This window comes from Cucurbita moschata, unplaced genomic scaffold, assembly GCF_002738365.1.
Source record: "Cucurbita moschata cultivar Rifu unplaced genomic scaffold, Cmos_1.0 Cmo_Scf00002, whole genome shotgun sequence".
In the NCBI taxonomy this organism is placed as follows: Eukaryota; Viridiplantae; Streptophyta; class Magnoliopsida; order Cucurbitales; family Cucurbitaceae; genus Cucurbita; species Cucurbita moschata.
The window spans coordinates 1,977,371-2,002,321 of record NW_019268518.1 but is presented as its reverse complement, the minus strand read 5'-3'; the positions used below and the strand labels follow the sequence as shown (position 1 = coordinate 2,002,321).

Sequence of the window (24,951 nt, the reverse complement as noted above, 5' to 3'; positions counted from 1 at the left end):
TACATTGTATGCTAGATTATTGTGCTTAAGTACGAAATCATGTGAACGTGAATGTATGTTATTTATGCTGCTTAGTTGATGTGATATGCATGTGACGATGTGTGGCCCTTGTACGATTATGGCTTGTTGTATGAGTATTGGATTGTAACTGAATGAATGGTATGACATGAAATACGGTAAATTGCATGATACATAACCCCGCTAGGAATATGTATGATATGTAACGAAATGAGAATGAGAATGACATGTAAGCATGAAAATGTGACACGGGGTTATATTCATTAAATGATGACTGTAAGACTAGTGGGACCTCATGCATTTGGGGGGATACCCCTATCCCATCACGATGGTACGGACGCGTACATCCAAATGGTAGGACAACAATCGTTATGCCCTGCATAGCGCTGCCGTGACGGTTTTAGTTTTAACGGGTCCGGGTGGGCCCCCAGAGCATGCCCACCAACTAGGGACAGTAGCCCAGCGGTGTGCGAATTAGCTGGTGAGCCCATACTCACACGTATGGGCTGCGTGTAGAGTATATGGTACATGTCCACGATTACCTGTTAGGATTACACCGTAGGGAAAACGAAACGAAACGAAACGAAAGATAGGTCCCATCATTTCATTGCATGTGATTGTTGCATTTAACCCTAATAGTAGGGTCACTTGCTGAGTATTTCTTTAAATACTCAAGCTATGTGCTACTACATTTTTCAGGTTAAGGCAAGGCATTCCTGTACGGCTGACGACGGCATCGCAACTCGAGATCATGGCACATGCATAAGATAGTGGCATTTATTTTCTTAGACTTAGGATAGAATAGGATGTTTTAAACTTAAACGTTTATTTATTTTATTTCGAGTCTTTTGTTGTGTCGTTTTAAAGATGTTTTCGAAACACGTAAGTCCATGGCTGTGTTTTAAGATAAAGGTTATGTTTTATGGAATTTAAATGAAGTCTTCCGCATTCAATGTTTATGGTATGTATACAGTAGCAACCTTAAATTAAGTAGAAAATTTCGGGTCGTTACACCAAGGGCATTTAAGCGGTTTAAATCTCATCTCTCATTTCCAGGGTGTTTAGAGTTAGCTCTTCAACCTAAACTAATCTTTGGTGGACACGATTCTAAACCTCACAATCTTAGGGTAAACGTACTGACCTGGGTCAACATATAAACTGCACTAGTTGTAGCTGTAGTGTCCTACCCTTAATTGAGTTCTCTTATGCATACTATGTAGATATTTCTATCAATCGCTCATGGCACGAAAAACTTGTTTTATCATACATATTTATTAGGGACATAGTCAACCACGTAAAACATGGAAGTCATAAAACATAAATCATACTTACAATTAAACAAACTCAATTGGAAGATAGCATTCATCAATCGTCTAGAGCACAAATCACAATATTTCATTGGAAAATAGACCTGCTTCTTAATTTCTCGTTCTAGGGCAATTTCATAATTTTTAATCATGCATGTCCTTTTCATCCAAATTACTCATTCTAGGTCCTAATTATGCATATTCTAACCACTTAAGGTAAAATATACTTGCATGCTAGCATCCCCTACCGGTTCCCATAAGTATTACTTGCCTAAAGACCGTGTGGTTACTTGGATGATGTTTGCCTTCCAGAGATAGCTTTTCAACAATTTAGAAGTTCCAAAATTTCTGAAATTATCTTAGTTGGTCCTAGTTCAAATCAAAATAGAGTTAGTATCGAAATTAGGACGAAAAACAATCAAATGGAGGTCGAACATGCCAAAATGGCATATTCACACGCCTACACACGCCCACATGTGTGAAGAACGATTGTCTACACACACAACCACACACACCTGGAGTTCGGGGACTCAAACGTTCTGCGTTGACATGTGGTACCTTTCTCGCTAAGTGTGTCAAGAATCAAGACAGGTGTGGGCGGTCGATTCGGATAGCCAATTTGGGTCATAGCGTGTAGGCGGCGCAGATGTAGTTTCGAGTTGATGGGTCAGATCGAGTCGTCCTATAGCATTCCGATGCATGTCCTCGCCAAGTGTCGTCACGTGTCTCTTCCCACTCCTCGACATGTGTCCACTGTTGGGCCTAATGTGCGGCTCTGCTTATCGTCTGACGTGTGTTCGTCCCTCACTGCCTGCATAAGAATTGTTTTCAAAACCGATCTGTTTTGAGATTTCTTCTTAGTTTCTTCATGAAAATTGTAGATCTTTAATCCATTTTTATTAATGTATTTGTTTCATCATTTTTAACAAATCACAGCAATAAACAATCGAGATCAAATATCATTCAAAACTTAAAACTCAAAACATTTCTTAAAGTTTACCAAAACACCACCCATCTAAATCAACTTCAGCTTCATTCACAAAACTTGTGTAAAATATCATTCAAATATCAACCTACTAAAAATTCTAAAACTTAATTCCAAAAAAAATCTTTCAAATTTTAAGAAAACCTGAAATCAATAACTCAAAACAAATCAAAATTCCATAATGGTTCTCCCAAGCCTTTAACCGTTTCTTGGGAAGGAAATCCACTCCTAATTAGGAAGGAAGGGTCAAAATGACCAATTTACCCATCCAGTTGATTTTGACCAATTTTTTACTCTTTTTTTTATTTTTTATTTTTATTTTTTATTATAGTTTCTAAGATTTTTCTAAACATTTTTCTCTTCTACTTCAAATTTGATTTTAAGACTCTCAGTAAAATTTTAAAGTTGGACTTTAAAATTAAAAATTGAATTTTTTATTTTTCATACTCAAATAAATAAAAGGTACGGGAATGAATTTGGATCACAATGGATGAAAGCAATTTTTTAAGAAGAATTTTTTTAGGGATCATGTGAAAGTATATAGGTTGGTCATGAGAATAGTTTTGACTCTTAAGAACAAGAATTAATTAACCTGATCATGTAGCAATCAAAGGACCATCCGCTATTAAATCTGAATTCTTTTATTTATTTTTTTAATTAAACAAAAACTATAGTACCTGAAAAGTGAAAAATTAATCTTAAAAATCTTCAAAAGAAAATTATTGAAACATATCTTCCACGAATGTTCTTAAGAAAAAAAAAATTCCACAATTGCATTGAAAACATTGATTGGTTGTGTCCCAAAGAAAGTGAGGGACAATTGCCTCATTCCTTCATTAAGCTGTGACTTTGTTTGGCTCTTAGTACAATTGACTTAAAACTTTCAAACTCAAATTTATTTTATTTTATTTTGGCAATATGAATAATAATTGAAACATATCGATGATGACCCACTAAATAAATTTTAAAATTTTAAATCCTATTCGAACATAAATGAGAATTTAAGGTACGTTTTTTCAAATTTTTCTTTTCAAAATTACCGTTCGGATTTTCACGTTCTTATAAGAAATGTTTGGATCTATTATGGGTCAATCCCAACGTTCACTAGCTATAAAACCTATGGGTCTAGCCCATTGGTTCATAATTTTGGTCATGTTTGAGTTGGTCAAACCTTCAAATCTAGTCTAGGCTCGCTTAAGTCTCAACGCACAAGCGTCAGCAACTTGACTAAGTCTTTAGACTCGTGTAGGTAACATCTCGATCCTCCTTTGAAATGTATCATCAATACATAAATAGTCCAACAATGCAACACTCGATGCTTCTCAATGTTGCAATTTTAGGTATTCAACATGGACAACATCTCATCAGTGTCTTTACGATAGAAATGTGTGCACCCTCGTATCTTTATTTGTAGCATCTTTATACTTTTATAAGATCAAACCATTGACAGACTTTAGTCATAACGTCGTGATCGAGCGGCTAGAATTTGTGTTTTTTATTCAAGAGTCGATCCTAGTCTAATTGTAAAACTACGAGGGATCGGCCCTCGTACAACTTTTTTAATCCAAGTTTTTTTTTTTTTTCTTCTTGTTCTTGTTTTATTCTTATAAGCATGTACTATTAATTAAATTGATGCCTTAATTGTAATAACTCAAGCTTCCGCTAGCAGATATTGTTTCTTTAGGGTTTTCCTTTTGGGCTTCCTCTTAAGGTTTTTAAAACATGTCTGCTAAGTAGAAGATTCCACACCCTTATAAAAAAAATGTTTCGTTCTTCTTTCCAACCGATATGAGATCTCATCATTGTAATATATAAAGCACCAAATAAAATTTATGTTTTTAAGAAATAGTTATAAGAGACCCACTATTAGAGTCAAGGAATGCAAACACATGCAGAATCATTGAGACATATCATTTAAAACCATTTTTTCTTAGGTGGTTTTCCCGCCCAAGCAAATTAAATGTGTAGTACTTCTCAGCACACGATTCACACGTACGAGCATAAGCCCACCAAGCAGGCTCAAACAACCCCTAAGTTTACTGGTCGGGCTAGCTTCTCTAAGTTGTTGCCGGACACTCGGAGGGAATAGCAACCGTTGTAGCATCATGATAAACATGATGCATAGTGTACGTGTTTCTTCTCATCATAAAAGGAAAGTATCCTGATACACGTGAACATATAATTATGCATGAGGTTCTCATATATTTTATCGTAATAAATCATGCTAGGCAACCTCCATTTTTTCCTCACATATTACACAATAATATGAATACATAAATTTACCCCTACTCAAATCGCAAACGTTTATCCGTAATTAGTGCAAAAAGAAAACGGAAAAAAAATGCATTGAAGTTTAGAGAAACAGAAAAAAAATGGGCAAGTTTAAGCAGATTTAGTTCCTATGTCATTTGAAGCCTACGTCATTTCAAGAGTTATCATAGTAAATCATATATATTTTGCTGCAATTACATTAGAAATTAAATGCTACAGAGGTATCATGTAAATCATATATTATATCTTTTTTCTTTTTTAATCAAATGGTATTAATTTGGTTTTAATTAAATTAAATGATTAAAATAGACCAAAAATAACTTGTGGAGAGGGAACTCAGAGAGTAGACCAAAAATAATATGCTTGTGAAAACAGAGAGAGGTTGAGTGATAACTTTATAACAATTATAACAAACATATATTCATATTTTATATTTATATTTTACATGGAATACTTTTAAGGTTTTTTTTTAAGGTTTTGAATGTGAAGGTTTTAAATAAATGTTTTTGCATATAAAGGCCCCGTCGTGTAATTGAAGCTAGGAAATTGGGTCATTACTTGGTGATATTGGTGATCTATCACAGTCATTAAGCACCAGGGTGCGGCTCTGCCTCATTATGCACCGCAAAAGAAACCCTTCATCTTCATAAATCACATTTGTCTGGCAAAAGAAACCCTTCATATCTTCCATAACTTGATGGATTTCTGCTTATATCAATGGAATTCGGAAGGCTTAAAAACAAAGAAGCTACTTAAAACTTTGGACTGGACAATCAATCTAATGACACAATAATATAACCAAAACAAGGGGAGAGAGAAGTTTCTGAAATTTCAATTTAATTCTGAACTGCATCCAATGTTTTGGAATTGATTAGGAAAAAGAAAATATACAAAGTCCAGAGTCCATTTTTCCTCCTCCAAAGAACAAAATCAAGTGCCTTCATTTCTCCCTCAACACACTAAAATGACAATAAGGGAAGATCTCTTTTGGGTACAAATATATATAAATGAAAAATCCTGTTGTTGACAAACAACTTTGCCAACATCTCGCCTACCTTCATTATTTGATCTTCACAATTATAAAAAGATAAAAGACAAAAATGAAATAACTAGGCAGCAGATTCCTTGGCAATCTTCTCCGCCTTCGCAATCACCTCTTCAATGCCTCCAACCATGTAGAACGATTGTTCCGAAAGGTCGTCGTATTTCCCATCCAAAACTCCCTGTCGAACAAGAGGGGAGGAAATAGCACCCGTTAATAACGAATTTTATATGCCTTGTCAAGCATTTCAGATGGGGGAATTCAAATTGTTTTCAAACTTAGCACTGTTTTAGATTTTTTTTTTTTTTTTTTTTTTNCCACCCTAGATTTACATAAAAAAAAAAAAAAAACCCCTCTAAAATATGCAATAACTTCAAGTTCGGATTCACAACTTTTGTATGCTCAGTTGAGAAAAGGTGCAAAACAAAGAATCCATGCACAAAATCCTGGAACACAAAACAGAAACATAACACGTCTAACCCCTACAAAAACCATTAAACCTAGAAGGTATTTGATTCATGAGATCAGACAGCCAACAACCTTGAATTGAAAAATCTGGATTTGTATACCATTTGTAGCCTATGGGACCTTTGGCTATGTAGCTTGTGCTTGATTGTTTAGAAAAAAAGAAGGCTTTTACAGATATACGTTCATGTAACCTAGGTTTGGTACATGAGTTTGACTCAAACTGGGCTGAGTAATGTAGCTTTTTGTATATATATGTAACCAATTAGCAAATACAGAATCTAGTACAAAAACTAAACTGCCAACCATAAGCCCAACTTCCTCTTTCTTCTACACAGAAGAACATTCCCCACAATGAATAGTTGGAGACCTTTTCTAAAACCAGATACCAATTAAATCCATAATTAAGTTCATACATAGGAAAATATTAAAAATTCATTATAAGCATAAAACTAAGACATTTGTAACACTCCATTCAAAGAATAGCACCGAGTAGAGAGCATGAAGCAAGACTAGGATTCAAAGGAAAGTAAAAACTTTAAAATGACAGAGATAAAATTGGATCAATAAATTGCTAAGGTAGAGATTAATTTTTTTTATTTTTAAGGAAAAAAAAAAAACTTCGCATCAGAACCACTACAGTAAAAAGGGAAGAAGTAGTAATGCAAGACTTCGTAATAGGAGGGGCCAGTAGTCAGAGACCCAAGAATTTATAAGTCGAACAAGGAAATTGAGTTATCAGATATGAAGGAAAACAGTTAAGTGAAGAAACAGGAAGGTACCTGGAAACTGTTGACACTCTCTTTCAGCTCCACATATTTTCCAGGTGCTCCAGTAAATACTTCTGCAACATGGAAAGGCTGGCTCAGGAACCGTTGGATTTTACGAGCACGTGCAACAGTTAACTTATCGTCTTCACTAAGCTCATCCATTCCCAAAATGGCAATAATATCTTGCAAGTTCTTGTAGTTCTGAAGAACCTTCTGTACTCCACGAGCAGTATTGTAATGGTCCTCTCCCAAAATATGAGGAGAGAGCATACGAGATGTAGAATCTAGAGGATCAACAGCAGGATAGATACCAAGCTCTGAAATCTAAACGAAGAACAATAATAGTAATACAATTGGAAAGTCAGCAACGGAACTTGACATATCTTTATTTCTCAAATACAGTAGAATCTGTAAGTTGGTCTACCTGACGCGACAACACAGTTGTAGCATCCAAGTGAGCAAACGTGGTAGCAGGAGCAGGATCAGTCAAATCGTCAGCAGGCACATAAATAGCTTGTACGGATGTAATAGATCCTTTCTTAGTGGTGGTAATACGTTCTTGAAGGCCTCCCAAATCAGTAGCTAATGTTGGTTGGTAACCAACAGCAGATGGAATACGCCCAAGTAGTGCAGACACCTCTGAGTTAGCCTGCAAGATGGTATTAGGACCGTGCAATTATGATGTGTCATCATCCTCATCCAAATTACAAGAAATTTTTTGGTAGTTAACTTGTTCTAGAAAATTTACCTGGGTAAAGCGGAAAATGTTATCAATGAAGAGAAGCACATCCTGTCCTTCAGCATCACGGAAGTGTTCGGCCACAGTTAGTCCAGTAAGGCCAACTCGAGCACGTGCACCAGGGGGTTCGTTCATTTGACCATATACAAGAGCACATTTGCTATCAGCCTAATTAAACAGAAGAATTGTATCAACTATCAATACAGTTTCAAGAAAAATCACAATATGAAGTGTAGAAAGAATGTATGATTCAGGAGTCATAGGATGCAACAAACAAAACAATTGTAATGGAAGTGCCCCTTATCACCTGTTTGTCACCAAGCTTAATGACACCACTCTCAATCATTTCTCTGTACAAATCGTTACCCTCACGAGTGCGTTCTCCAACACCAGCAAACACGGAGAAACCACCTGTTCAAATAGATGTGCTATTAGATGCATTGTCAAGAATATGAACAAAGCAAATCAAAGCCTTCACATTGTTATAACAAAAAATGACCATGTGCTTTTGCAACATTGTTGATAAGTTCCATGATAAGCACAGTCTTTCCCACACCAGCACCACCAAAGAGCCCAATCTTTCCTCCTCTTTGATATGGAGCAAGAAGATCAACAACCTGTGAAGCATAGCAACATTAATATAACCCAACTCCATAAACAAATCCAGTTCTGAGTTCAAAAAAGAAGAAAATAAACTAAAAATGTAATCCATCCAAGGAAACTTACCTTAATACCAGTTACAAGAATTTGCTGCTCGGTTGCTTGCTCCACAAAGGCCGGGGCTTCCCTGTGGATAGGCAAATAGTGGTCGGTCTCTGTTGAAGCAGTTTAACATTATCAAATTACACATCAAATTATCATAAAAACATTAACAAGATACTGTATCCTAAATTCTTACTAAGGTCGCCTTTCTCATCAATAGGCTCTCCGATGACATTTATAATACGTCCAAGAGTAGCCCTACCAACTGGAACCTGCAAGTGAAAAAAAGCATGACAAAAATATTAGATTTAAACGCACTTATTGTCTGAATAACATTATGTTACCCACATAAACATGAAAACCATCATCACTTCAAGTATCCCATTAACATACTATGTCCGTCTCGAAAATAAGTCCAGAAAAAACCATTTTTCCTCCATTATTCACGCGAAAATGCACAGATTGAGAATTGAGAGCGGATGAAAGCTACCAGTATTGCACACACAAATATCGAAACAGTATAACTCCAAGGGATCTACAATTACCTATACCAGTGTGCGAATTCCTCCTACCGGCAAGTAATAGATTTATCAGTGTTTTGAGATTCAGTAGACAAAACTGAAATGACTTTTTGCAAAATTTATTTGGTGTTATTGACCCGAAGGGATACGCCAATGTGGTTATAACAATAAGATGCAAATGTACAAAATGGAAGAGCGTAGCGTGCAATCGACACATTGTAAGGCACCTCCATTTCAACATCCCAAGTAAACACGGCTTCAATTCACATCAATCCCGACAAAATAGAAAGATGTTGACAATAGACAACAAGGATCTGAAAAAACAACCCAAATCTCATGAAATCAGTACCATCAGAAAAGTCAAAATCATATCTTACAGTGATAGGAGAACCAGTGTTGAGCACTTTCTGCCCTCGAACGAGCCCTTCCGTCCCATCCATAGCAATAGTCCTAACCATATTCTCTCCCAAATGCTGCGCCACCTCCAGCACCAACCGGATCGAGTGATCAAGCACCTCAAGCGCCGTCAGAATTGGAGGCAACCCTTCGTCGAATCTGACATCGACGACAGCTCCAATCACCTGACAAACCTGGCCAATCGCGCCAGCTCCAGTGAACTCATCGGTGATCTTTCCACTCCTTCCAGCGTCCGATTTAGCAGGTGGAGGTGGAGACGGCGGTGAAGCCGCAGCGGCAGAGGTAGCGTACTGAGCCACACGGCTGAGGAGGTAGCCATATGGGGAAGCGCGTGAAGTGTGAGACAATGGTATCCTGGGATTAGGAGATGAGATCGGAGATCTAAACGAAGACCGCCGTGCCGACGATCGGAGCAGAGAAGATAAGAGTCTGCGTGTAGCCATCGCTCGCTAGGGCTTCAGAAGCTCATCTAAGCCTTCGAAAAACGAGAGTGGAAAGCCAATATACGAACGCCTGCGGTCCTCCAAATCGGATATTCCCCCTTTTCTTTTTTTCTTTTTTTTTTTTTCCTTTACTTCTAAGAAAAATATCCCATTTTTCACAATTTACTTCAATTCCGAATTAATTACTGAATTTAAAATATTCGTTTTTTTTACCTTTTAATTAACCAGTTTTATATTAAATTATAATTTTAGTCTAGGTAAAAACGCTTTAAATAAATTATAGTTAGTCAATTTTAGATTAAAAACAAATCATCGTATACTACGGTAACTTTTTCTTTGTTTTGACTGGGTTGGATTTACGTTTGTGGTCAATATTATTTACAAATAATATACAAGCTATTCACATTTAAAATATATCTGGGTCATATTTATTTTTTATTTTCTAAACTCTATTTATTGTGTGAACGATGAATTTGTATTTGTAGTCGAAACTTGAATCACACACTTCTCGAGTCGTTGATGGTATACTTATTAGGTATGAACGAGGATGAGATTTGTGTACGAGTTTTTGGACTATAGAAACATAGATGTGAGGAGGTTATGGGATAGGTTTACTCCTTTTCGAGGTGTTTGGATCATCTTCTAATGTACGTGATCTCGTGCATCTTCTTTATGACCCTAATAAACAACAAAGAAAAGTTGAGGTGCGAGTACTGAAAGATCAAATTGTCGAATTAAAAAATTGTTTTCGAGATAGATTTCAAACAATGATGGCAATATGCATAAAACAATTTATCATTAGTTCGATCGAACTCCATGTTCAAGGTAGTTTTTATGCTAGCAATGTAAGTTGTTGTGTCGTATCCGACTGAAGCAATCAATGTAGTATACTAGCAACTCGTGCACAACGAATCAATTTAGTCATATATTTTTTTATTTTTTTATTTTTAAGTAAGCTCAATTCATCTTATTACTAAATATTTGTTTATTAACCATTTATTAAGAAAAACAAATTAAAGTTAGAATGCAATAACTTTGGTTGGAGTATTCCTTATAAAGATGCAGAAACCTCCTCCTAACATACGCATTCTAAAGCTGTGAGGCTAACGACGATGTGTAACGGGCCAAAGCAGACAAATATCTGCTAGCAATGGCCTTGGGTTAATACTAGTGGTATCAAAGTTAGACACCAAGTTGTGTGCCAACAAAGACGTTGGCCTCCCCAAAAGGGGGTGAATTGAGAGATCTCACATCAGTTGAAGAGGGGGAATAGGGAACAAAAACATTTCTTATAAATATGTGTTTTTTACGCGTTTTAAAATCGAGGCTAATAGTTGTACATAACGAGTCAAAGCAAACTATATCTACTAGTTTGCTAGGCCAAGAAAAGTACAAAACTCCGACATTTTATTAGATTTAGGCCAATTACGCATTGCTTTCGCTTTAAAGGAATCTACGTAATATCGTCATTAGTAGTGGTGCGCTCAAGAACTTACGGGCCTATGATGCAACACTATGGTCTAAGGAACCTTCATCTAGTGGTTCCTATATCGAGGTACTTCAACTCTATTAGAGTCCTTCTATAAGGAGCTTTAGAATTGAGTTCATTCTCAATTCGAGTTCTGTGTTGATGGTAAACTTGGAAGGTCAAACTTGCTAGTTTTAATATTAGAACAACTTTTGATCTCAAAATTATATTCCGACAATCTACCACTTCACTAATTGTAATGCTCCTAATTTCTTTTTGCATAAATTAGAGATGTCATTACATGCATGCCTTTTAATAACATATACAAAAATTTAAATAAAATATTTTAGACGAGATCATAGACTTATACGTTTAGTTTAAAGCAAGAAATAGAAATAACGTCGTCAAAATAAAATCTTAATATAATGCTTGAGTACTCGCATAAGCTTTCTTGTGTCTTTTCTCTTCTCTTCTCGGGGCTTAATGTGTTTTAAAGAAAGTGTGGGTGGTTTTGTTTTGAGATCTCCGACGGCTCGCTAGAAATCTTGCGATTTGAGATTTTTGGCGAGATTCAAAAAAATTTCTTTGCTATTACAAGAAATGTTCTCATGTATGGATGATAACGCCAGCTGAGAAGACCTTGAAATTTGAGCATGAAATGAGTTGGTTCGATGTCTAAAAAAGAACATTAAACGTTATGAGCACGTTTATCGAGGAATGAACTGTTGAGTTATGATATAACCGAAATTGAAAGCATGTCTTTAGAATGATATAAAACATGTTATGGGAAACCGATTATTTATGTTTGAGCATAGAATGAGTCGAGATGACATATGTTGAATGTGATCATGAATGTTTTACTGAAATGTGTATACACTATCTTATGAATGGAATTTATGACTAGGTATACATGTTTAGATTGCTATGTTATGTCTCTATTTCAGATGCTTATGATGTATGCGGTTATACGAGGACGTTTAGGGGTTCGCCAATTACCTTCTAACCGTGAACCTGACTCGATTGTTAGGAGTCCGGATAACCATAGAACTGGCTTATGATATTTTATGATTTATGATAATACCGTGTGAGGACTATTGTGAAGTTTGCCGGTTAGCTTCTTGTAGTGAGCCAGTCACACAAGAGCCAGGGGCCCACAACTGTATCTTATGAGTTGGCCACAATTATTGTTGATGCATATGAGTTATGCGGTTATATAGGGACGATAGGGGGTTTGCCAACTAGCCCCTCATCGTAAACCTGACTCGATTGTGAGAAGTTCGAATAACCATATAACTAACCTATTTTATGATGTGTGATTTATGCCCTATGGGGACTATTAGAAAGTTCGTCATCTAGCTTTCTTTTGGTGAACTTGCCAGGAACGACAAGGGTCCACAGTTGCACCTTAGAGTTGATCGAGGTTTAACGTGCATGAACCCTATGAAATTTATACCTAAGTCGCACTCGAAGACTTTGAAATATGATGATAGTGATGGTGATGAGAGGCTAGTAGATACCGCAAGAATGAATCCCAAAAGAAAATAAGATACTAAACAGATGAACAAGATCAATAAAACTTAATAACAAAATATGAATGAATAGTAAGCTGATTAGGTATATTTTGTTAACCTAACTTCATCTACCTATAACAATTGTGTTACAATGAATCTCTAAATCTCCCGCCAATTTGGGCGTTCCATTTCCCTCCAAAAATTCCAGCGGCGGCGATTTATATATAATCGACGAACTCAGTTGTTGGTTTTTCATTTGGGATCCATCTTCAACTTCAATAGTGCCTGTAATCGGCCATCGTTATTCCGTTCGGTCGTTGATGAGTGATCCCCGAATTAGGGTTAAGATCGATCAATTTGGGGAATCAATTACAGAGCTCCGTTCCGGTTTCTGGCGATGAGTGCCGTCAACATCACTAACGTCACCGTCTTGGATAACCCTGCCGCATTTCTGAATCCATTTCAGTTCGAGATCTCATATGAGTGCTTAACTCCGCTTAAAGACGGTAATCTGTTTTGTTTTGATAGATTGCATCAGTTTGGATGATGATTTGAACAGTCGATGTTGGGGTGATTAGATGTTGTCTTGAAATTATTTTATTGGATTCATCAGATTAAGAGTAGGATATTCCTAGTGTTTCGACTTGTAAACTGGATATTTGCGTTTGGTTAATGATTTGTTTGCAGTCGTTTCTCTACTCACATTTTGCGGAAGAAAACTTTGTGCCCCTGATTTCCTGTATACTGTTCGGATTTAAAATTAAGTTCAAATCTCGTAACCTAACGCCTGTATTCTAACGATGTGTTTTTTCATGCTTAAATCCTGATTTTGATGCTTGAGCCTTGGTAATTTGTGATAGAAATTTGTCATTTCTACTCAGCTCTTTTGATATTGTTATCTTTGAAGGGTCTTTGTATGTATACTCTTTATATTAAAGATTCATATATGCCTTTTAACTCCTAATGCTCATTTCAAAAGTTCTTGTTTATCCTCTTTGGATCATTTTTTCTTGTGGGTGGAGGTTTGGTTTAGAACGTTGAATACTAGATATTGTTAAATCAACACTAATTTTATGACTTAATCTATCATGTCAAGGCCAATCTCATAATTTGTGTTAATCATAATGTTTGGATTTTTCTTGAGTATTTAGTCCATAGTTCATTAGATGGTCGGGTAAGAGTTGAGTGTTACTAGAAAACCCAGATGATAATAGAACAAAAAATTATGTGCTCAAACTCTAGTAATTATTATTCTTTTTGGAGATTGATATTAAGAGTCACTTTTCTAGACTTACTAATTTTGATCCTAGATGTGACCAAAGTATTAAAAATATAAGTATAAGATCAATAGTCTATTAGCTTAAACTATAAATTATACTCAATCTATTGCTCGTGATTTTGGATCTACGGGTCATCAATTTGATAAGAAACACTGCATTGTCATTTCTTCTCCAATAATATAAGTAATTATATGTTTATTTTGTAAATTTCTCAAGTTATTAGCTCAATGATCGATGTATTCTATTTGGGTTTTGACTCAAATCAACTTTAATGACATGTTTTCTGTTTGATTATTCTACAGATCTAGAATGGAAACTCACCTATGTCGGATCTGCCGAGGATGAAACCTATGACCAGCTTTTGGAGAGTGTGCTCGTTGGACCTGTTAACGTTGGCAATTACCGTTTTGTTCTTCAGGTAATATATGCCGAGTCCTTCACTGGTGACAGTTTTAGCATGGCTTAAAAAGATATCAAATTCAAGTTAATATTTGAGTGGTTCATACAATTTAATGATAGTTTATCATATTTTTACTTCGAGGGGATTCAAACTTTTATCTTCTTGATCCGAAAAAAAATAGTCTTTGTCAAACATGGATCTATAGAAATACCTGATGAAATTTCACTCGTGTTGACTCAAATTTCTGCTCAAACTGGAATCTGACTGTTCTGAACTGGTACATTTGTTGGGATTGGAAATTTTGCAGGCAGACCCTCCGGATCCGTCAAAAATCCGGGAAGAAGACATCACGGGGGTCACAGTACTGTTGTTAACATGTTCATACATGGGACAAGAATTTATAAGAGTAGGATATTATGTGAACAACGACTATGATGATGAACAGCTTCGTGAGGAACCTCCACCAAAAGTTTTGGTGGAAAGGATCCAAAGAAACATTCTTGCTGACAAGCCCAGAGTCACAAAGTTCCCAATCAATTTTCATCCGGAGAACTCTGAACATGGTGGAGAGCAAAATTCGTCTCCACCAGCTGAAGCTATCAACAACGAAGAAGAAGAAGAAGAAGAATTGCAGGCATCGCCATTGCCCTCGCCATCACCACCACCATCAGCTGCATCTGATGAACCATCTCTGGAACAGGATGCCGTTGATACTGAAGCTCAGCCCTCAGTCACGGCAACCTAAGGTTTGAGAGGTGATCCATATTTGGTAACTTTTGCTCTTGTTTGTAATCTAAAGCAGTGAGGTAGATAATGTTAATCAGACCAGTTTGGGAATGTGCATTAGATTATAAGAATTTAGAGAGTATGATTTCATATTTTATTCAAGTGAAAATTGTGATAATTCCAAATTAATTTTGGTTATTTTATCTGCTTTTTATTCTATTTCTATAGTTTAGTTATCAAAATGTCCAATAATAATCTTCCTTCTCTTTGGAAAAAAATAAATAAATAAATAAAAGATTCAGTGAACCTTAGGAGAACGCATTGCATCTTTTAATTAGGTTAAGGTAATCCGAACTTAGGAAGAAAGTTTTCAAAGTCTTCATTTAGGCCGAGGTAATCCACCTTTTGATAAACTAAAGAAGGTAAACATTTTCATAAAATTGAATCAACCAACAATGCTAGTAGCTTTGATACCATATAATCTCGTACCACTTTTTCTTTTTTTTTTTTGTTGGTAAAGATTTTTTGTTTAGAAAAACTATTTTTAAAGTGTCTTATAAGTTATTTCTCCGGACTTGATATTGATTAGCATATATTATCTTTTTGAGCTTTCAATTTCAAACTTTTCCCCAAAATTTTAATACGTGTCTGTTAGGAGGAGGTTTTCACACCACTATCAGAAATGTTTCATTACTTTCTCAGACCAATATGAGATCTCACAACTATTTGTCCAAATAAGTTTATAATATGTTTTGGTTTTAAGTAAGGATTAAGAATGCTTGTTGAATAATTGCAATAATTGCTCTAAAAATGTTTGTAATTAAGTCTTTTAGAATTTGGTAAAAAAAAAAAAAAAAAAAACTGTTTGCAAAATGAGTACTAGGATTTGAATAAAATCTGTCTTTAACTAATTAAAAAATTATTTTTAAATTTTACAATTGAAATGACAAAAACCAAATGTTATTATTGATATTTACTCATTAACAATTTGTGTAAATAATATAAGTTTTACTTTTTCTTGAATAAAAGTCATTTGTATGAATATAGTAAAAGGAAACAAGAAAAATAGTTTTATTTATTTAATTCTAATACTTAATAAAACATTTTATTGCCATCCTAAGATTTCAACTATGATTTTTTTTTTACCGATTGATAATTAAATAATGATGTAACTGGTACAAATCTTACTCGGTACACATGAATAATTAAATAAAATAAAGTGACTCACATGATAATTCTTTCGTTCTTTAAAATTTGAATTTAGTTTTTATTTTATTCTTGAAATCTTAAAATATGATATATACCATATGTGAGGTTTGATTTGATTTTTAATTGGTAGGGACATTCGACAAAATTGGAATGATACAGAGAAGAATAGCATGATCCATGCACAAACGATCTAAATCCTGGGTATGGATCATTTCAAATGGTATCAGAGCGATACCTTTCCCAATAAGATGTGGTTCAGGGACGAATCAAGGCAGAAGTTGATGGACATGTGATACCCGAGTAAAAAAAGGGTACATAAATGAGCCGACACTACATTTGAATGAGAGTGATCCTAAAAATAGAATGATTAAGAAAAGCTTACAAGAAAGGAAAGTTACTATATGTACCAATAAGGTATACTTTCATTTTCGGTGGCTTAAGCATACTTTACTTAAAACAATTATACGTTAAGTGACATTTTAGGAATTTTTCTAAGTAAAAAGTAGGTAGTGTGACCACGTCAATAGCTAGCATGACTATGTCGCTAAGGAATGAAATTTTGAGACCATCAGATGTCAAATATGGATTTATAGTTTTCACTTTTCACAAGTGAGAAGTAGGTAACGTGTTCATATTGCCGAACAATACTGATGCCATCAAGTGCCAAATCCAAATTGCAAATCCGGGTATTATGTTATTATGTTCATACACAAACACACTCACAAGCAAATGGGTTGATCAATCAAGGTCTTATGTTCACACACAGACACACACACACACTTTTACTCTATCACTCTATCTACCAATACTCAAAAGAAAATTCTCCTCCATATGCAAAGATCCAAACTCCATCTCCATCTTCGTCCTTCAACGATTCCATTGTCGATCAATACTATGATTCCATAGCCATTTTTCCGATGACCTATGCATTTCTTTGTTATCTTCATTTTTCTACTGAGAATGAAGTAACTTGTTCTCTTCTTCCTTGGGCAAATCCGCCATTTTCCACTATAAGATCGCGATGGCCGATCCTCTGTTTCAGAAGCTCTTCAAACGGCTTCTTTCTCTTGCCCTGTTTCTTATGTTGTGAGGTGCTCCACTGCCAAAGAAGCGAATGATTCTAACAAGCAGAGGTATGTTAACGTTAATGGCAATTTTATTGGTTCCATTTCAGAAGCTTCTTCGAGATCTTTGAATGCCTCTGTTGCGGAAAATGGGTGTGTTGTTAATGTTGTTCGACAGAAAATTCCTACGAAGAAGCAGCTGGTTGATACTCATCGGCAAGGGCTGATCATCGAAGGAGGTGTTGGGTATAGACAAACTGTTGTGATTCGATCGTATGAAGTTGGTCCTGATAAGACTGCAACTCTGGAGAGTGTAATGAATCTTCTGCAGGTAAGGGATGCCCAACTTGTGTTCGACGAAATGCTTAGCTCACTTTAATTCATTGGAACCGTTTGTGTTTCTTGTAGGAAACAGCATTGAATCATGTTTGGATGTCTGGACTCCTCAGCAATGGCTTTGGGGCCACCCATGGCATGATGAAGAACAATCTCATCTGGGTCGTTTCGCGAATGCACGTCGAAGTCGACCACTATCCTATATGGTGTGTTCTCTTGATACCTTCAAAATATTAGTCCTACTAAGTTATCAGTTTTGCATCTATTGGGCCTTGAGATGATCATGGGGAACTTGTTATCTATCTGCTTGAAATGTCACTCATTTTCATTGTGCACATGGAGGTCTGCAGGGGGGAGATTGTTGATATCGATACATGGGTTGGAGCATCGGGTAAAAATGGAATGAGGAGAGATTGGCTAATAAGAAGTCAGGCAACCGGTCACGTTTATTCTCGAGGTACAAGGTAATAAGAATTTGATATCTACATAGCAATTCTTCCAAATTTGTACTCATTTACTGCCATCTCTTCTGGTGGTGTACTAAATTTGGTGAAACATAAAACAGCACATGGGTGATGATGAACCAGCAAACAAGACGCCTCTCAAAAATGCCAGACGAGGTAAGGGCAGAGATTTCACCATGGTTTATAGAAAAGCATGCTATCAAAGAAGATGCCCCTGAGAAGATTTCCAAGCTTGATGACAAAGCCAAGTACATGAACTCTAACTTGAAGGTAAAAGCCTTAAAACTCAAAACAACGGTTCGGTTTCCACCCGAATTTAGAAAGAAATGCTGATAATTGCTGTTTACCCAGCCAAAGAGAAGTGATCTGGACATGAACCACCATGTCAACAATGTCAAGTATCTAAGATGGATGCTGGAGGTATCATTCATTACTCTAGCAAGACTTTCCCCTTTTATAACTCGATTCGGGGTGGTTTGAAGAAACCGAGCTTATCCCCAGAGGTATGTCTTTAAGACGCCCCGAGGGTCAATACTTGAACGTTAGAGAGAAAAAGAAATCCATTCAAGTTTTGACACTTTTATATGCCTATTACAGACGATACCTGACCATGTTTTGGAGTCCCTTCAACTGTCTAGTATCATATTAGAGTATAGAAGGGAATGCGCAAGCTCTGATATAGTTCAATCACTATGTGAGCCAGAGAATGATGGAATCCTCAGGGATATGGACATGATAGAAGATAATGAAATCAATATCCTACATGGGTTTTCCTTGGCATCTGAGATTCTCAAATGTGGTGGGCTGTTGGGATCTTATAACCAAGGAGCATTGAGGTATACACATCTACTACAAATTGAAGGGGAAGCTAAGAATGAAGAGATAGTGAGGGGAAGAACCACATGGAAGAAGAAGCTTACCACTATACCATTTTCCACACAGTAAATATCATGTCTAGCAGTCTCGTGCCTCTTTACGAAGAAGACAACACACCAACAACGCAACATTCCTCCAAGCAAAAAGGATTATTCATAGTCTTGTTGCTTTGCTTCACAAGGGAGTTCATCAGATGGAGCTGCTCCTGCAAATGTAATAGAAATGACAGAGCATCCCTTCAAAGAGGTCAAGAAACTGTGTAAACATAAGAGAAACAATGTAAGTTCTTTCCGTAAGCTTATCCTTCTTATATATGTATATGTTTTTTTCAAGAGATTCTAATGCCTACTGAATCCAGCTGATTCTGAACTCAGCATTCTGTGCTTTGGAAGTTTCATGTTCTGTAACTACAAATATCAATGGAGATGTCCGAGTATGGAGAGAACCCAAAAGAAAAAATAATCACAAAAACATATCAATCATCAACTTAACAAGCAAAATGAAAACCCAAAAACTAAATCAAATCTACCCTTACTTCTATCTAGAGAAAAAGAATAGGAAATTTTCCACTCGGAAACTCGATTTCCAAAACGAAAAAGATTGCTCATCTGGGAAACTAGTTCCCTTTCTAAGAGGAAAATCATGTACAATCAATGTGGGCTGGGTAAAATATTTACATGGGAATCCCCCTTATGACAGGAAGAAACTAAAGAATAGTCTACCACAGCTGCTGAGAGATCATTGCTTCTTTCTCGCTAAACTTCGATGTGATTGCCACGACCAAATTAGAATGAGTAGCATGAGTGCAGCCCCAATAGAGCTCCAGAAGATTATCAGCCCAAGGGGCATTGGATTGGGATATAAACCTGACATAAAAACACACCAATGGCAGCCAGTTACAAGCTTGAAACTAAACCATTAGAGATTTAGAAGATCACAAAATCTTACCATGTCCAAACTTTATACAAATAAGGAGTTCAATGATGCAAATTGCAAGTGAGAGCCAACAAAACGCACCAACTTTCTTCACAGGCTTTCTGGAACATATATTATTAGTCAAGATGGATGGATTTGTTTGAGAGAATAAGAATTCATAGGGGTAGAGATGGAGAGTGTACCGATCTTGAAGATACGAATTGTACTCGCGAATCGTTGGGATTGCTATTAGCCACCACAAGATTAGCCTATATATGATCACAGGATTCCTAGGAGGTACCCAAAGACAAAACTTCAAAAAGAATGTATTGAGCTCGACTGTCAGAAAGATGATGCAAAGACTTATAACTTGAATGAATCGCCATGGACCGAGCAACGGGTGCCATTCATCTTTGTCCCACTGCGCCGGTGTGAATTGTCCCAGTGTCCGTTTCACCTGAATCAGAGAAACAGCACATTTGATTCTTTAGTTAGCTAGAAGAGGAGAAGGGATGGCACCACCACAACTAATAACGCTTACAAAAAGATAATCTATCAGAAACTGAAGAAGAATTCATATCATACTGACAGATGGAGGCTTAAAACGTACTTTTCCAATAATGTTTGGTTGACGACTGAGACCGACCCACTTGTATGTTTTACCATCGAAGTATCGAACGGTACGCATTCCCGCCCAGATGCCTGCAAAATTAGTTATACATGAACTCGGAAAACCCGTATTTATTCTAAACTCAACGATTAGTTGAACACAAAACTATGAGAACACTCGAACCATCCTTGTCTACGTAAGAGGATTCAATAACTAGTAATCTACCTATTTCAAAACATCTGAAAGTCAGAACTCAAAAGATTGGATAACTGACCAAGAAGTTTACTCTGATAGGATATGACAAGAAAAACAATTAATCCAAACAGAACCTAAGAGTGGCAAACAAATCATGTGGCCATGGGGAAGGAAGAGAGAGATCTCACCAAACCAGTTACAAATCAAAATATCAAGAACGATACTGTCCCACCAGCATTCATTGAAGTTCGGCAACATATGGCGAAACGTTAGCTGAAAATCAAGAGATCTAATGATTATATCAATGAATGCCAAACTTCAGTCGAGATCACCGTATGAAATTCATAGAGAACGAAAAACCGAACCTCCATCATTTCAAACCCGATGGACAATACCCATAGTAGAACTTGGTTACGAATCATTATAGCCTTCCCCCACCATCCAATTATATGAGCTGGAACAAATTCATCAAAAAGTGTCTCCTGGAAATAAGAACAAGAAAGTATGATGAATATCATAGATGTGAAAAACAATATTGCAGCAGAACAGTTGGAGTATATTGGCAAAAGATTTCGTACATAAACATTCTTAAACCTGCTTCTGGAATTTTCAGGTAAATAAAGACGACAATCAGCACCATAAGATCTTTCAGGAAGTTCTGCATGAAATGGAAGGATATGTAAACCAAAACTAGATGCATCCAAATGCACCAAAACAGTTCAACAAAGATGTGGGACATTACCAATACCAAGGTCGGGATGGAGAAACTTCATGAACTGTCGAGCATCGTCACGACTCTGGAAGACAATTATAACATGATGTTAAAACCAAAGCCAATTTCTAAATGTAGAACATGTATAGAAGTGTCATAAAATGAAAATTTTATACACAGAACTGAAGTATTCAATCAAGATCCTGTTTTTTTTTATCAATTACACAATACAATATACTCCACTATAAGGGAAACATGACCTGAAAAAGCAAAAAGGTAAGCGCTATCAAATAAATGACAGCCATTCCATGTACCAAACGCCAAATTGCTGGATGTGGCCTAATCAAAATCCTGCAAGTAATGATCTCAAGTGTGAGGGGCATGAAAATACCTTATCAGAACTTCTCTAATCATTAATCCTACCAAACTGATCTCAAAAAGCTTCCATTTCAAATCCAACTAGAACTGATAGTATTAAACGAACGATTACAAAACGCACAAATATAAAATGGAGGTCTCAACAACAATGAAAGAAGTCTGAGATTTGCAATCTTCTAATGCAGAAACAATGATCATCTCGTTAAATGACGTGTAGATGAAGAACAGGAACAAAGGAACAAAGCAAATCTAGAGTCGAAAAAAGGTTCCAACTTTTTTAGAAGTATTAATGTAAACTCTATACCATAGATTTTTCTTTATGTACAATACAAAAGATGAGGATGAATAACCACTTACGTTGATGGGGCTTGCAGCAAACAATAGGCAAGAAATACTGAAATCATAGCCCATACACCCCTACATGGAATAGCACTTAGTAGGATGAGCTTCTAACATAAACAAAGCAGTGATGCCATAATTCTAATCGACACAAACCTTTTGACCGATTTAGCGCTATCCTCATGTGCTGCGTTTTGAGGATCAAGGGCTCCACTAGACCAGCTGGTTAAGACATACATTCAGACGAGCAACAAGATAAATAACGGATGTTAAAAATATTAAAGAGCCGAAGTTTCCTTCATATGCTAAGCCAATACAAAGTTCAAAATGAACCAGTACAATTGCAGCAAAAATTTGGACAGAAGAATTTAATGATAAGAAACAAGCTATTGCACAAAACACTCACATAAGGAAGCATGCACCAATAAGTAACAAGGATATAGTACGAGGCTTGTATGCCCAAGCAGTCCAGGGATCAAGATCTTCACTCATACTCAGTGAATTATAGTCACCATTTACTTGAACCAAATGGTTTCTTTTCCTTGCTCGTTTCGGTCCATCAGGTTCCATAGCCATTTTTTGAAACGACGCTGCTTGCTAACTGCAAATCATAAACATAAATGATGTTACCAGTTTTCTGAGAACATAATACAGAGTTACAAGTAAAAGAATTCCTAAGCTGCCTCCTCCAACAGGAATTGAAGGCTTAGTGTATGGAAGGGGCAAAAAGGCATTAGAAAAACGACAGAACACGAGCACCTTTAGGAACACCAGGTAGAACTATAGCTAGAACACAGAAACACCATCCTTATAAATGGCAGGACGATACGTTTAAGAGTATACAATGGGTAAAATGTGCACGTCTACCTCAATCATCAAATATATTAGTAGAAAAATCAAAAGTTGGTTGGACCATCAAAAAGTATTCCACTGCTCCAAACATTCAACTCCGAACCATATAACTCCAAAATAAGAGAGATGACATCTGTGTTCAAGATTATTCAGAAAAACTACATGTCACTCAACTTTTACCTTTCTGCATATCAAACCTTTGAGTTAAAGTTCGAGTTAAACTTCTGGTCAACTTCGTTAATTTGTTTAAAACATTTATATTTGTGTTAAAAATCAACATAATTCTAGAAAGTAAGTCCATTCTTTAGCCCTTTAACAAGAAAAGAAGCCAAAAGTAGTGCAGAAAAAAGTTCCAAGGGAAGTATGTGAAAGAGTAACACATATTGATCAATAAAATGAATCCACAAATGATGATAAATATGGAAACATTCCTGTGATGAGGTTCACATGATTAAAGAGGTTCTTAGCAATGAAAATCTGATACTCTAAATCATTACAGAATCAGAAAATGAATGAGAACATCGTGGTTCAGTCAAAAAAGGAGAGCAGAAAGGGGCATTAGATGGTATGATTAAGAAAAACATTCCATAGAAGCATGTGAAATCTAATCCAAATGAATGGTCCCTACAGATTTCCCTTTAGCTGATTGTGACATTCATCACCAATCACAATAGTTTAGCAATGAACTTCCAATCACTACAACTTACCTGTCTCACCTACCAATGGGATGCGTATATCCTTCAAAGTCCAAAAGGGATTCTCAAATCTCAAGTCAAACTAGTTTATGCAAAGGGCAAGCTAATAATGCATTAATTAAGCCTATGATATTCATAGCCTTATGAAGTGATTTAGGAAGAAGTGGTGAAAGATATGAAATGAAGATCAAAAACAAACTTAAAACTACAGCCAAAGAACCCACAACGTTGGGTAATGCATATCATAATGATGAAATAGATTAAAGTAAACATGTAGCGATGGATCCAACAAATCATGAATCCGGAAACTGATTCAGTATGTACATACAAATCCAACATGAATAGAAAGAAGCAGTGGAGGAGAAGTGAATGAGTAATTAGAAAGAAGTAAAAAGGTTAGAAGAAGAGTGTAGAGAGAAAGCAAAAAAGGGAAGGAAGGACCCCACCATGAAATAAGAGCATGTAATTGAAGGCGTTGCATGTGTTTGGGAAAATATAAAGTAGGCATTAATGAAAGTGATGTAAAATTAAAAACCCATTTGAGAAAAGGGAAATTGATCTGAGAAACAGGGAGAAAAGGAATGGATGAATGAAGGGCAAATTCATTTGTGTTGTTCCATAGAGGAGGAGGAGGGAGGGGGTTACTTACGTAGAGAGGGGTGACAACGAGGTGCCCTAGCCGTACGATTTGAGGACAAAAGGATCGTAGCCGTGAGATGAGAGAGAGGGAGAGAAAGTGGAAGTTGCAATAAAGCGGTGGAGAAGGAGAAGAAGAAGAAGAAGAAGAAGAAGAAGGAGAATTAAATTATAAAAAAAAAAAAAAAAAAGGATGGAAATCAAATCCGTATAAGCATCTGATTGGATTGGCAGAAATGAAAAAGAGGGGAATTGGGAAAACCAATTAGCTCTGTGTTACAGTAGACAGAGAAAAAAAAAAAAAAAAATGGAGAGAGAGAGAAAGGAAGAAGAGAAGGGAAAAGTCTAACCTCTTTTCCTTATCTCTCAGAGAGAGAGAGAGAGAGAGAGAGAGAGAGAGAGAGAGAGAGAGTCTGCAACTGTTGCAGAAAGGCAGGTGAAAAAAAATGGAGAATTAAGATGAGAGAGAGAGAGATGGTCAAAGAGAGACAATTATGTTTTTATTTATTTATTTATTATTATTATTAATCTTTATAAATGGGTAGTCTTTTTTTTTATATATATATATACTCAACTCAAAATTTAATTTTATGAATTTCTAAACT

The 24,951-nt window shown here is 36.2% G+C and overlaps 4 protein-coding genes across 6 annotated transcripts; 2 read left to right on the top strand and 2 right to left on the bottom strand.

Annotated features, from left to right (window-relative positions):
- Window positions 1-5,416: 5,416 nt before the first annotated feature.
- On the bottom strand, window positions 5,417-9,767 carry LOC111462018 (ATP synthase subunit beta, mitochondrial-like). Its single transcript, XM_023105669.1, has 9 exons — window positions 9,198-9,767; window positions 8,496-8,571; window positions 8,324-8,412; window positions 8,097-8,214; window positions 7,905-8,008; window positions 7,607-7,765; window positions 7,283-7,507; window positions 6,871-7,182; window positions 5,417-5,804 (listed from the first exon to the last, which is right to left on the bottom strand). The coding sequence occupies exons 1-9, from the start codon at window positions 9,678-9,680 to the stop codon at window positions 5,691-5,693; spliced, it is 1,680 nt and encodes a 559-aa protein (XP_022961437.1). The 5' UTR covers window positions 9,681-9,767; the 3' UTR covers window positions 5,417-5,690.
- Window positions 9,768-12,776: 3,009 nt separating this feature from the next.
- Window positions 12,777-15,268, top strand: LOC111455553 (probable histone chaperone ASF1A). The gene is made up of 3 exons (XM_023097267.1): window positions 12,777-13,165; window positions 14,242-14,357; window positions 14,647-15,268. The coding sequence occupies exons 1-3, from the start codon at window positions 13,057-13,059 to the stop codon at window positions 15,082-15,084; spliced, it is 663 nt and encodes a 220-aa protein (XP_022953035.1). The 5' UTR covers window positions 12,777-13,056; the 3' UTR covers window positions 15,085-15,268.
- A 1,735-nt stretch (window positions 15,269-17,003) lies between these two features.
- LOC111460383 (palmitoyl-acyl carrier protein thioesterase, chloroplastic-like) lies at window positions 17,004-19,405 on the top strand. The gene is made up of 7 exons (XM_023103632.1): window positions 17,004-17,007; window positions 17,290-17,669; window positions 17,747-17,880; window positions 18,025-18,138; window positions 18,240-18,408; window positions 18,490-18,558; window positions 18,736-19,405. The coding sequence occupies exons 1-7, from the start codon at window positions 17,004-17,006 to the stop codon at window positions 19,081-19,083; spliced, it is 1,218 nt and encodes a 405-aa protein (XP_022959400.1). The 3' UTR covers window positions 19,084-19,405.
- On the bottom strand, window positions 19,394-24,663 carry LOC111464375 (CDP-diacylglycerol--serine O-phosphatidyltransferase 1-like). 3 transcript variants are annotated; one of them, XM_023108568.1, is made up of 13 exons: window positions 24,360-24,663; window positions 22,570-22,764; window positions 22,320-22,385; window positions 22,182-22,241; window positions 21,707-21,797; window positions 21,477-21,531; window positions 21,313-21,392; window positions 21,100-21,216; window positions 20,923-21,007; window positions 20,540-20,631; window positions 20,133-20,386; window positions 19,963-20,051; window positions 19,394-19,880 (listed from the first exon to the last, which is right to left on the bottom strand). In XM_023108568.1, the coding sequence occupies exons 2-13, from the start codon at window positions 22,737-22,739 to the stop codon at window positions 19,753-19,755; spliced, it is 1,287 nt and encodes a 428-aa protein (XP_022964336.1). In that variant the 5' UTR covers window positions 22,740-22,764; window positions 24,360-24,663; the 3' UTR covers window positions 19,394-19,752. The 3 variants fall into 3 exon arrangements, with proteins under 3 accessions (XP_022964336.1, XP_022964345.1, XP_022964353.1); XM_023108577.1 differs by lacking the exon at window positions 24,360-24,663 and adding an exon at window positions 24,157-24,336; XM_023108585.1 differs by lacking the exon at window positions 24,360-24,663 and adding an exon at window positions 22,923-24,114.
- Between the last annotated feature and the right edge of the window lie 288 nt (window positions 24,664-24,951).

Excerpts from the sequence above, each read along its gene's own strand:
- LOC111455553 (XM_023097267.1), top strand. The coding sequence starts at position 13,057 with ATGAGTGCCGTCAACATCACTAACGTCACCGTCTTGGATAACCCTGCC. Across the intron at positions 13,166-14,241 it reads CTTAACTCCGCTTAAAGACG|ATCTAGAATGGAAACTCACC; the intron begins GTAATCTGTTTT and ends ATTATTCTACAG. Across the intron at positions 14,358-14,646 it reads ATTACCGTTTTGTTCTTCAG|GCAGACCCTCCGGATCCGTC; the intron begins GTAATATATGCC and ends GAAATTTTGCAG.
- LOC111464375 (XM_023108568.1), bottom strand. The coding sequence starts at position 22,739 with ATGGCTATGGAACCTGATGGACCGAAACGAGCAAGGAAAAGAAACCAT. Across the intron at positions 22,386-22,569 it reads ATTGGTGCATGCTTCCTTAT|CTGGTCTAGTGGAGCCCTTG; the intron begins GTGAGTGTTTTG and ends TGTCTTAACCAG. Across the intron at positions 21,217-21,312 it reads GCAGGTTTAAGAATGTTTAT|GAGACACTTTTTGATGAATT; the intron begins GTACGAAATCTT and ends TCTTATTTCCAG.
- LOC111462018 (XM_023105669.1), bottom strand. The coding sequence starts at position 9,680 with ATGGCTACACGCAGACTCTTATCTTCTCTGCTCCGATCGTCGGCACGG. Across the intron at positions 8,572-9,197 it reads ACACTGGTTCTCCTATCACT|GTTCCAGTTGGTAGGGCTAC; the intron begins GTAAGATATGAT and ends TTTCACTTGCAG. Across the intron at positions 8,009-8,096 it reads CAATGTTGCAAAAGCACATG|GTGGTTTCTCCGTGTTTGCT; the intron begins GTCATTTTTTGT and ends CTATTTGAACAG.
- LOC111460383 (XM_023103632.1), top strand. Across the intron at positions 18,139-18,239 it reads GTTTATTCTCGAGGTACAAG|CACATGGGTGATGATGAACC; the intron begins GTAATAAGAATT and ends AACATAAAACAG. Across the intron at positions 18,409-18,489 it reads ACATGAACTCTAACTTGAAG|CCAAAGAGAAGTGATCTGGA; the intron begins GTAAAAGCCTTA and ends CTGTTTACCCAG.